The 13,042-nt window shown below is 47.2% G+C and overlaps 1 protein-coding gene across 1 annotated transcript; it reads right to left on the bottom strand.

Annotated features, from left to right (window-relative positions):
- Nucleotides 1-242: 242 nt before the first annotated feature.
- Nucleotides 243-12,162, bottom strand: LOC308702169 (mast cell protease 1A-like; the record flags this gene model as incomplete). The annotated part of the gene is made up of 6 exons (XM_081384836.1): nt 243-247; nt 8,239-8,311; nt 8,404-8,652; nt 9,084-9,219; nt 9,341-9,497; nt 12,084-12,162. The coding sequence occupies 6 exons, from the start codon at nt 12,160-12,162 to the stop codon at nt 243-245; spliced, it is 699 nt and encodes a 232-aa protein (XP_081240962.1).
- Nucleotides 12,163-13,042: the final 880 nt, after the last annotated feature.

The raw sequence follows: 13,042 nt of genomic DNA, 5'->3' as shown, positions 1-13,042 counted from the left end.
TCATCTTAGCATAATAACACTGTATTTTCATTATACGAATTGCTAGAAACACATAAAACTTAATGTTCTAACAATACAGTGCATTGATACGTGCTGATGGTAGCATAGCACTGAAACTATTCACGTTCGCCATGTGTGACAATCTCATCTCTTTTTCCACAATAGCCTACGGGTATATAACAATTATAACATCCTATATACAGAAACTCATATTAACATTAAATATTCTGATATTTAAGGGGCTACCCTGAAAAGGGGAACATAGAAATATTAAAATACAAACAGACACTTGTTGAGTTCTCTTACGAGAGGTTCTCTCGTATTGCGTAAGTAGCTTACGCATCGGGAAAGTCTTCTTTCTTCGAGATCTGAAGCCAAAAAATTATCCTTAATTTTGTATTCATTGTCAACGCAGTGCAGCAGCCGACAGACCTAGGCAGGCTGTATAAGCGTGCTCATTGGCTGCTCGGCTGCAACTGCTTAAGCCTATCGGTGAGCGCTCTGAACGCGGCAACCAATGAGGGCGCTTCGCGCCCTCCACACCCTTCTAACCGTCAGAATGGGCTTGGCCAGCGTGTATATATTCAGCGCTCACAGGCTAAAATTCTGATTTTCTTGTCTTCAGCGACGCTCTTCGCATCGCTGGATCTTGAGAGCCGCCGCCGTTGAAACCAGCGACCGGCAAGCTTAGGACAGCGCCTGAGGAAGCCGGCCGTCTTCGCCGCCTTCAGCCATCCGTGCCTGCTACGCTATCCGGCGACATATCCTTTACATTATTACTGTTTCTGTGTGTACTCTAAAAGAGCACGAGGCGTTTTTGTAAAAACGCCTCGTTTTTGCGGCTCGTGCCGCGCCCCGCTCAGCTACGGAGACCGCCACCTCTCTGCGCTCTCCGCCTGGGCCGCGGGCACGCCGCCACCGCACTCTCCGAGTGCGAAGAGTTTTCAATGTCGACCCTGCGGGCTCGACTTGAAGCTTTCGACCAAGCTGTCGCTCCGCCTGTCCCTGCCGGGCCGCGCAATAAGAAGCGCCGCTCGCAGCGACCACCGGAGACTGTTGTGACTGAGGAGCTCGCCGGAACCTCTCCCTCGAGCTCTCTCTCGCCCTCTCCCTCCCGGCCGCTCAACCGCCGGCTCTGCCCGCGCCGCCGCCGCGTCAGGAGATGAGGCGAATGTGATAGATACCCGTACTCTCCCTCTGTTCGAGCCGTGCAATACGCCGCTCACAAGGGATGGCAGAAGCGGACGGTCTCGGAGCGAGTTTCCTCTCCCTCTGTTCGAGCCGCGCAAACTAAGCCGCTCACGAGGGATGGCAGAAGCGGACGGTCTCGGAGCGAGTTTCCTCTCCCTCTGTTCGAGCCGCGCAAACTAAGCCGCTCACGAGGGATGGCAGAAGCGGACGGTCTCGAAACGAGTTTCCTCTCCCTCTGTTCGAGCCGTGCAATACGCCGCTCACGAGGGATGGCAGGAGCGGACGGTCTCGGAGCGAGTTTCCTCTCCCTCTGTTCGAGCCGCGCAAACTGCGCCGCTCACAAGGGATGGCAGGAGCGGACGGTCTGAGCTCTCTTTACGTTACAAGAAAGCTACTCCGTCCTCGCGCGTCACTGGTGAAAGGGGAACAGAGTGTTTTCGTCCCGCCGTGGCCTGGACTATAACCTCCATTCTCACACATTTCTCAGTCCCCTCTTAAGTTCAGGCGACTGGAATTGTTACTATTGCAGTATACGAGCCTGTTATAAATACACGCTCGCCTGCAATCAAACGCCGTCACAAGACATATACTAATGTATTCTCCCCTGTGGCTCAGTGGCGGAATCCTAAACTGTCAAGCCAGAGACCGGGGTTCGGTCCCCGCTCTCGCGGCAGTTAAAGTTTATGCTGTTCGCTTCTCCGAGCTCGCGGCCAGTTTTTCTTACATACAGAAAACAAGCCCGCTCTCTCCCTCGTTGGGCCGCGCAGATTGCGCCGTTCAAGGGATGACAAAGCGGACGGTCACGAGCAGCGTTCAGCGTGCGCGCCTCACTCACCGGCGAAAAGAGAAGAGAGTGTGTTAGTCTCGCTACGGCTGGACAACCGCCAATCCTCACACATTTCTCAGTCCCCTCTTAAGTTCAGGCGACTGGAAATATTACTATTGCAGTAAACGAGCCTGTTTTAAACACACGCTCGCCTGCAAACGAACGCCGACGCGACACATGAGGTCGCTTTTTATATGCTCGCGCTAACTAAAAGCCTATGTGTCTCCCCTGTGGCTCAGTGGCAGAATGATACGCTTTCATGCGAGAGACCCGCGTTCGATCCCAGCTCTCGGGGAAAATAAAATTTATGCTGCTTGCTTCTCCGAGCTCGCGGCCAGTCTTTCTTACTTACAGAAAGCGAACCCGCCCCTCGCACCACACCTTCTCAGGGTGCTCGAGTATTTTTTGAGCGTCTAAACACGAGAGAAGAAAAGACGGTTAAATCCCGCAGCCCTGCGGCTGGACCACCGTCGAAGCTTAACGCTCTGTCAGTCCCCGTTGCCACGGCTACTGCAGCTGTTTACCCCGCAGTCAACGAGCCGGTATCTACCCGCTCGCCTGCGCGCATCCGCCGTTCTCACGGCAACTCAGAAAAATGTCAAAAGAGCATAATGTCTGGTTGCACGGCTGACGCCGTATGTGTTTCTAGTACAGTGAATGTGCCCACGTTCTGTGCTCACCCCTGTACACAAGCACTATACATCCCGTGTCTCTCACAGAGCCCACTCTCATGAAGCAGGCAAAAGCCGCTTTAGTGTTAAAAGTAGGTCACGTGTCCACTTCTCCGTGCCCACACCTACTCACTGCCCGCTCTGTCACACGGCCTCGCACGACCGGTCATGTTTTAAATGTCCTGTGCCCGCCCTCGAGCGCTCACACATACTAACTACATTTTCGCGCCTCACACCGTATGTTCCCCGTCCAAAGCCACCGGGACACTGTGTGTAAGACGGCCAGCTATCGCTACGTGCGATCCGCCGTATCTAACAACCAAGAGCGCGCGCGCCGCGCCCGCCCCTGAATGTAACTCCTGTGCCCGCCCTCGAGCGCTCACACATACTAACGAACATTTCGCCCCCGACGCCGCCATCGCGCGTCGCGCCTCACACTTTATGTTCTAAAGCCACCGGGACACTGTGTGTAAAACGGCCAGCTATCGCTGCGTGCGATCTGCCGTATCTAAGCACCAAGAGCGCGCGCGCCGCGCCCGCCCCTCCGTTTCGAGCTCTCGAGCCCGCGATGCGCGGCGATCGGAGCCCGGAGGCCATTCTGCCCCTGGCTGCACACGCAAAAGCGTGGGAAACTATTCCAGGCGCATCAGAACGGGTGCTAAGCACAGTAAAACAGGGCTATACTCTGCAGTTCGCTCGCCGCCCTCCGCGCTTTCAAGCGCGTATCGAGACCAGAGTGAATGGGGAAGTAGCACATCTACTTCGAGCAGAAATAGCTACACTTCTGTGCAAAAGGGCTATGGAACCGGTTTCCCCTTCCATGAGCGAGTCGGGCTTTTACAGCCGTTATTTCCTCGTTCCCAAGAAGGACGGAGCACTCAGACAAATTTTGGATCTGAGACGTTTGAACGAGGCTCTTATGAGAAGACCGTTCAAAATGCTCACAACCAGACAAATTCTCGCGCAAATTCGCCCGAGGGACTGGTTTATATCTCTCGATCTAAAAGACGCGTGCTTTTCAGATCCTGATAATACCCCGTCACAGGCCATTCTTGAGATTCGCCTTCGACGGTCAGGTATATCAGTACACGGCCCGCCTGTCGACACAGCGCGCGCGCTGCATTCGACGCCTGGCCGCGTCCCTCTGGCCGGGCAGCACCGTACCTCTCAAAACATTTCAGAGGCTACTGGGTTGTATGGCCTCAGCCGCAGCAGTGCTTCGGCTGGGTCTTTTACGAATGCGCCCGCTACAATGCTGGCTGAATGCCCGAGTGCCTCACAGAGCATGGGCTTCCGGCGGTATTCGCATCAGAGTGACTCAGAGCTGCGTTTCAGCTCTGAAGCCCTGGTTAGCGGCCGACTGGTACCAGCGGGGAGTGACAATGGGAGCTATCTCACACCGCAAAATTATCTCGACGGACGCTTCCACCTCAGGCTGGGGCGCTCTGTTCGAGGGCAAACCGGCTTTTGGCCTATGGTCAGACCGGGAAAGATGCCTCCACATAAACTGTTTGGAGATGATAGCGGTCGAGAACGCGCTCAGGCGCTTCCTCCCATTCATACGGGATCACCATGTGCTAGTCCGCTCGGACAACATGTCCTTGGTATCCTATGTGAACCGACAGGGCGGTGTCAGATCCAGGAACCTGTGCAGGCTGACAGAACGCCTCCTCGTGTGGGCTTACCGCTCGCTGCGCTCGCTGAGAGCCGCGCACGTGCCGGGCCACCTGAATGTCGGTCCAGACAGACTGTCCAGGGACAACATTCCCCCGGGAGAATGGTCTCTGCACCCCCAGACAGTCCAGTTTCTCTGGCGCCTATTCGGCAGAGCGGAAATCGACCTCTTTGCGTCGAAAGACAATGCTCAATGCCCGAAGTTTTATTCAAAGAGCGAGGACGCGCTGTCCCAGACATGGCCCAGCCTCCCGCTGTATGCTTTTCCTCCAATCTCCCTGTTGCCACAGGTCATTTCGAGGATCAGAGAAACGCACCACTCAGTGCTGCTTATAGCCCCGCGATGGGAAAACCAAACTTGGTACCCAGAGCTAGTGAGGCTGTCGCACTCACCCCCATGGCCGATCCCGGTGAGAAAGGATCTCCTCTCCCAAGCCGCTGGATCGATCTGGCATCCCCATCCAGAGCGCTGGTCGCTGCATGCATGGGTGATCAACGGATACCCGTTGACCTGTCAGAAGGGGTCGTGAACACGATCACGCAGTCTGGATCCGCGCGCATGCGGGGTCCCGCGGGTGCTCTCCTTCTTGCAAGAGCTGTTGGAAAAGGGCAGATCCCCTTCCACGCTCAAAGTATATGTGGCCGCTATTACAGCGTTCGCTGAGACGACGCTCGGCCGGGCAATGGGAAGGAATGAGCTCATTATCCGCTTCCTCAGAGGAGCTAGACGGATGAATCCCCGCGGCCCCCCTCGGTTCACTTGTGGGATCTGTCCTTGGTCCTGGCGGCCCTAAAGGCTTTTCCCTTTGAACCGCTTGAATCCGCGGATCTAAAGTATCTGTCGCTTAAAACCGTTTTTCTGATAGCTCTGTCTTCAGTCAAACGAGTGGGTGATTTGCACGCGCTATCTGTTAGCCCTGCATGTCTCGAGTTCGGGCCGAATGACTCGAAAGTCATTCTCAGACCGAGGCACGGTTACATCCCCAAAGCGATTGGAACCCCGTTTAGGGCACAAGTTATTTCCCTCTCGGCTCTGCCAGCATCCGATAGTGGGGACAGTGATAACCTCCTATGCCCTGTCCGGGCGCTGAGAGTTTACATCACGCGCTCCGCCGCTTTCAGGCGTTCAGAGCAGCTCTTTGTTTCCTTCGGCGGACGCACCAAAGGTCTTGCCGCCTCGAAGCAGAGCTTGTCCAGGTGGATAGTGGACGCGATAGCAGCAGCTTATGCCTCCAAACACCTGCAGTGCCCTCTGGGCATCAGAGCCCATTCCACTAGAGGCATGGCCTCGTCGTGGGCCTGGTCCAGCGGAATTTCTATCCACGACATTTGTATGGCGGCGGGCTGGGCCTCCCCGTCTACATTCGTGAGGTTTTATAACCTGGAAGTTCCTGCCCTACAGGCAAAAATATTGTCGGTATAAGTGACATGTATGCTCTGCCCAGCTCCCGTGTGCAGACTACGTTCATATGCTGGCGCTATTCTGGTAACTACTCAGGGTGAAGTGTTTGACTCAGACCGGCTGATCCGTTCTGTTTCCTATTTCCTGTTACGCGCTGTTATCGGTGCTGGCCCGCGCTGCTGGCCGCCCGCATTATTTTCTGCCGCACGGGAATTTTTCTCTTCATGTGAGACCGACTATGTCGTTTTCTCCTACCCTTATGAGTGCTTATGTACTGTATGGGCTCGCTCCGCCGGCCCTACTGTTTGTACTGCTATGTTTATAGACCGGCCGCGCCGCTCTATTTCATATGCTGCATGAAGTGCATGTACTACGCTGGCCCGTCTCTCCGACCGGCCACATTTCCCAGCAGAGTGTTTTCCCCGGTTCCCCTGGGATTCATGGGCTGGATGCTCGGCGCACACGGCGTTGACAAAGGGTTCCCGATGCGTAAGCTACTTACGCAATACGAGAGAACCTCTCGTAAGAGAACGTACTCGGTTACTAACGTAACCTCGGTTCTCTCTAGAAGAGGGAACGAGTATTGCGTAACCTGCCGTGTCGCGCCACGAGCTTTTGCGCTTCAGACTGCGAAAACCAGAATTTTAGCCTGTGAGCGCTGAATATATACACGCTGGCCAAGCCCATTCTGACGGTTAGAAGGGTGTGGAGGGCGCGAAGCGCCCTCATTGGTTGCCGCGTTCAGAGCGCTCACCGATAGGCTTAAGCAGTTGCAGCCGAGCAGCCAATGAGCACGCTTATACAGCCTGCCTAGGTCTGTCGGCTGCTGCACTGCGTTGACAATGAATACAAAATTAAGGATAATTTTTTGGCTTCAGATCTCGAAGAAAGAAGACTTTCCCGATGCGTAAGCTACTTACGCAATACTCGTTCCCTCTTCTAGAGAGAACCGAGGTTACGTTAGTAACCGAGTACGTTTCCCTCAATCTCTGTATTATAAGTGGGGGAAGGGAACTGTGTGCCTGATAATATCTCTCCGTGCTCGCCCCACCCCCTGCTGGAGTCTTTCGGTACTGCACCATAACAAACTACATGAACCAATGAAATAACCAATCATAACAATAATATTCTCTTCTCAATACCTGATACACACACGAAAACGGTGCGTTTTTGTACATACCCAAAAAGGGGAAACATTGACAAGCTATAATAAATGATCTGGTTGGTATTTTGAGGTGAAATTTCACAGACACATTCTGGGGGCACCAAATATTTATATTACATCTTGTGAAAAGGGGCATGATATGTCACCTTTAACAATATGCATTTAGAACCATGTTGTAGGATATTAACTTACTTGGTTATGATACTTCCATTACAAACACATTATTTTACTCAACTTCAGCTTGTTATTTCTTTGCTGTTCACTAGACCTACATCCTCAGATGCTTAGAGAGAAATTAGTTTAGGTTGGTTAGATTAGATTAGAAATAGATTTGACTAAATGTTCCTTCAGATCAAGTGTAGTGTAGTGATAGCAATGCTAAAAATGTATAAAATGCACATTAATTATGGTAAATGTAGATGATGCAATAGAAGTTTGTAATTTTCCATCAGCTATGATAGATGATCATGATGCTGTTCTGGGAAGGTTTCTCTGGAGTGCTAAAGTTCTCTTCAGTATTGATGGTTGATGATTGTTTGTGGTTGTTTCTTTCACAGCTTCATGTGGGTCTCACTTTGCAATGAAGTGGAAAAGACAGGTGTTATGTTTGCGTTCTTGATGGGAGTTGACTAATCTGCCACAATGTAGGCTAATCCATGCCTAATATTACTTGTAAATTATGTTAGGTGTGAGAAAACAGTTGAGAGTTCAGTAAAACTAGCTAAACCATCTGTGGTTAGACTTGCCAAATTGTTAAATGTTTGTTTGTAGTAAGTTTTGACAAAGTTCTTTATTTTACAACTCAAATCCTGGAGACTTTTCCAGGACTGTTTTTAAATTTATATTATCATACATATTTTGGCCTGTCTAAATTTATTAGATTTTTTTACAAAATAAAATATTATTTTATGATTATTTTTTTTTAGTTAAAACAGCACCGTTTATGACATCATTCCTGTTTTGAAATATGTTTTTTACTGTCATTTTTAGCAACAGTTTGGGGTATTTCTGTCTTTCCCCATTCACTAAAATATCTGTAGAGTGTAGAGACTATCCTGTAGAGTCTGACTACAGGAATGACTGGAAAGTGAGGGCATTGCCTAAATAATATATGGTTGTGACAATGAGAACACTGACTATAATTGATGCTTGCCATGTGATACATTTATTGAAAGAAGGTTTATGGAAGAAGAAGAATAAAAGAAATCTTCCTTTTTTATTTTACATGTAGACACTTATTTCATTTGTTCATTGATCCATTGAAGATATGGTGAAATCTTAGTATACACATTAGGACGGTCATAATTACAGTGAAGAGGGCCACTGAAAGATGTGACACCAACTGCAGTGTCTCCACAAACCAAAGGACCTCCTGAATCCCCCTGTTAAGAATCACAGATCAACACGTCACTAGTGAAACCAGTCTGTACATTACCATAAAGTCTGTGAATATACACATAAATTTTATACATACGGTGCAGGATCCACCATTGCCGTTTGCACAGATCATCTGTGCGGGAAGGAACACACGTCCCCATTTGCGCTCACAGTCTTTCTGAGTTTTTGTAGTTGTGTTTACCTCCATTAGACGATAACTCTGTGAGACAAGTCTCGTGGCTCCCCAACCGGCAACATTACAGAGAATACCTGCTTCCACGTCTTCTCCTTCCTTTGGTAATGGTATCTCTCCAACATTGTTGTTAAGTTCGACTTTTTTCTCTAGCTGTAATTCAAAAATACAACAATTTTAATAAACAGTCTTTTTATAAGACTGAAGTTCATTGGATTATACTGTTGTTTTGAGGTTAGTACAGAACAATAAAAGCGTTAGAGAGCTTTAGCTTTAACTTAACAGAGCGTTAAGATTTTTTTTGCCTCTTCATTTTCTGCTAAGTATAACAACAAAAATGCTTCAATGATTTTTCAGGTTTTTTCCCTTTTTTGCAATATTTTTGTTTCTATACAGATCAATAAATTAATAATACAAGGAACAGAGTCAAAGAGACACCTGGCCATTTACATAGAAATGATTTAAATCTCTTCAGTAATATTTAAAGCAAGAAATTGCAATAGAGATGAAAACAGTTTTGTGTGTGTCTACTACTTCCCGACCAGATATTATTTTGAATAACTAAATGTATTACAGGTTGTTACCCTCAAAAGCATGATGTCATTCTGAATAGGACTGGGTGTATAGTCTGGATGCGGGATGTAGGACTTCACTCTAATGACATCCGAACTCTTGCTGAACCTTAAGTCATGAGCACCGACCACAACCAGAATCTCAGATCTGTATAAAAAGCATATTTTTTAAATGTTAATTTGTGTCACAATACGCTGTATGGTTAAACTGCAGTCATTAACAGTCAGTTTTAACTCAACATTTCTGTTCACACTAAACAAGCTCTTACCCATTCCTGCACTGTGCAGCAGTCAAGACAAACTCCTTGGAAATGAGGAATCCACCGCAGATATGTTCCCTTTTCCCATATGTCTGAAGAGAAACCATGTAACGTCTGGAGTGGGGTTTGGCTTCTGTGCCATCCACTATACCCACATTCACATGAGCTGAGAGAGAGAGACTTATTCAGCACATACAATTTAACAACACATTCTCATACCCAAGGCGTCACTTTTTGTCACTTTCAACCATGCTTCAATATCTGACGCTCAAAGCACCCTTTAGCGTCCATATGTGACGCTTCGGTTATGGGTAGGTTTAGGCGTCATGTAACTGACGCTTTCGAAAGCGTCAATATCCGACGCACAAAGCACCCTTAGCGTCAATATGAGACGCTTCGGTTGGGTAGGTTTAGGTCTGTGGTAGGGTTATGCGTCTCATATGGACGCTAAAGGGTGCTTTGAGCGTCAGATATTGAAGCATGGTTGAAAGTGACGCCTTGGGTATGAGAACGGGTTGAAATTAAAGTCTTAGAAATGATAATAATATGCTGTTATATAATCAATCTCACCAGTGAAGGTCAGGTGTGGCAGCAGAGAGGCCAGCAGGAGCAGAGAGAAGATGATGATGGTCATGATGAAGACGACGATTGAGCTGAGCTCTCACTGGATAAACATGGTATAAATATACTTTAAAGGTGGGTGGAGCTGAAGGTAAATCACTTTTTAAAAAATATGTTTTGTAGTATGAGCAACACGATAAGAAAGTGGTGTTCTTGTAAATCCTTGCGGTTTCACTGAAGCCACAGATGGTTTGGATGATAAGAATTAAGAATGTAAGCATACATTTTGAATATTTTACAGATCGTAACTGTATATATCATTAACCTATATAAATGTTAGTTTACAAACATTTTTGAACTACAAAATGTGCTTTGTACCTTTTAACATAGCAAACATAACATAGGTGTAAAGCAGAAGGCAATAAGAAAATGTAAAGTTCTACCAGAAAGACTCGGGAGAGTTATTTCAATAAACCATACATTTATTGACAGCTCAGCAAGCTGATAAACTACAAAGTCATTTGGCGTAGGCCCCGTCCGTAGTGCATAATCCGAGAGTATCGGATCTGCAATTCCTGCCTAGAGATGAAGGCAGGGGCGCAGCCGACCCCCCTGGGAGATATGGACGGGACCATCCTGGTGGTGGTGGGGAGGATGGGGGTAATCGTCGCTTCAGTATCTGCGAACTCAAACATGTGTAAGTACCGTGCTTTTATACAGTGAGCATAAGAATATGATTGGATAGAAGTGAAGGCAATAAGTGACGTAGTAATTGAGTCTTCCCAGCAGAACTTATGCTAAAGCTTTCATTTCATCAAAATTGGCTTTCATGAACCACAGCAAACACTTAACATGTACAGGTATAAACACTGGTCAGCCTCAACATTAAAACTACCTGCCTAATATTGTCTAGTTCCCCTTGTGACATTAACAGCAGATCCTTTAACTCCTCCTTAAGTGGGGTCTCCATGATTGATCAGTTTTGATGGTCCTGCACTTCCCATACATTCTAAATTGGATTGAGATCTGAGGATTTTGGAGGCCAGGGCAACACCTTGAACTCTTGATGTTCCTCAAACCACTCCTGATCATTTTTTGCAGTATGGCATGGTGAAAGAGGCCACTGCCATCAGGGAACACTATTGCCATGAGGGGTGTATGTGGACTGCAACAATCTTTAGATAGTGGTACATATCAAAGTAAAATTGCCCAGAGCATATACTGCCTCTGCCATCTCTTCTTCAGATAAATGATGCGCGCACACACACACACACGCACGCACGCACGCAAGCACGCACACACGCACGCACGCACACACACACACACACACACACACACACACACACACAGGCGCACATATCTTTGAGGGGACTCTCCATAGACGTAATGGTTTTTATACAGTACAAACTGTACATTCTATCCCCTCACACTAACCCTACCCCTAAACATTCTGCATTTTTACATTTTCAAAAAAATATCATTTAGTATGTTTATTAACCCATTTCCCTCATAGGGACCCGCTGGCTGGTCCCCACAATGGAGGTGATCTCAGGTTTTACTATCCTTGTGGGGACATTTGGTTCCCACAATGTAATATAAACAACACACACACACACACACACACACACACACACACACACACACACACACACACACACACACACACACACACACACACACACTCACCTGGCCATCCACCTGATCAAAACAAAAACAATTCATTAGACCAGGCCAGCCTCTTCCATTGCACCATAGACCAGTTCTGATGCTGACATGACCGTTGTCATATTTAGGTTTGTCAAAGCATGTTTAGGTGAATTGCAGAAATATTTATATCCAAACGATGTGATACCAACTGCAGTTTTTCCACAAACCAAAGGACCTCCTGAATCAAACTAGATCTACACGTCACTAAAGTGCCATACTGTATCAGTTTAAACTCAGATCATAAATTAACATAATCAAAGTGTGTGAATCATTTTTTGTTTGTACAAAGCAGGATCCACCATGGCCACATACACATCATCTGTGAGACTGAGTAGAACCTTCCCCATTTATAGCTACATTCTGTTTTGTTTCAAATTATTGACCAATCACAACATTGTTCTGTCAGTCAACTTATTCAGCACATACAAGTCAAACAGACACTCTCAAAACTCATCATAATATACTGTTATATAATCAATCTCACCAGTGAAGGTCAGGTGTGGCAGCAGAGAGGCCAGCAGGAGCAGAGAGATGATGATGATGATGATGATGATGATGGTCATGATGAAGACTATATTACGTGGGTTTTCATGGTAAAAGACTGTATACATGTACTGTAAAAGTGGGTGACTGTCACTGAGTTGCCCCAAAGTCATTTTTTCTTCTTGCAGTATATAAGCAACACATTGATGAAAAGATACTGTTCCTGGTAATCCTTCCAGTCAGACTAAAGATGGTGTAGAAGATAAGAATCAAGCATAATATGCCCCTTAAAAAATATTTATTCAAGTACGCTATTTGTTTACTTTTTGTCATGTGTCGATGCCTTAAATGAAAGAGGAACCGAGTCGTCTTGCTGGGAATGAACTGTTTTATTAACTGACCTTCATTGCTACCGCTAAGCTACTCGAGCATAACACCGTCACATGCATTCTCGCGCTCTCACAGGCGACGCGCTGACGTCACCGTTGCGCGACTCCCACAACCTGTAGTTCCATATCACAACATCTCCCTCTTTTCAAAGGTTAAAGCTCCAACAGTTAAACAAGATGTACTGCACACCAAATAAAGATAAACATGAACATAACAGTCTCTGGGTGGTTGATGTATTACATCAGCATTACTTATTGTGGTCTCAGGCACTTAATTCCTATTTATCCTGTCGATTATCGAATATCTCCCAACATAACAATCTATTCCTATGGAACATAACTTAACTTGGGAACATAATGTAGCTTTATTAACTGTACTTATCACTCAAAACAGAATTACTGAGGAGACAGTGTGAAGATAAGTGTCAAAGTGTTCAAATGTCTCTATATCTGAGAGGTACTCTGACCTCACGACCTCTGGATGTCACTTGAACAATCCTCTGAGGGGACGGTTGGTGTGGTGAACACACCACAGGTGAATCATTTAGTCTCTGGACAGAATCAGGGTCAC

The sequence above is a fragment of the Scardinius erythrophthalmus genome (assembly GCF_964197995.2).
Source record: "Scardinius erythrophthalmus genome assembly, chromosome: 14".
In the NCBI taxonomy this organism is placed as follows: Eukaryota; Metazoa; Chordata; class Actinopteri; order Cypriniformes; family Leuciscidae; genus Scardinius; species Scardinius erythrophthalmus.
The sequence above is the reverse complement of the archived record's forward strand: the minus strand, read 5'-3'. Positions and strand labels throughout refer to the sequence as shown.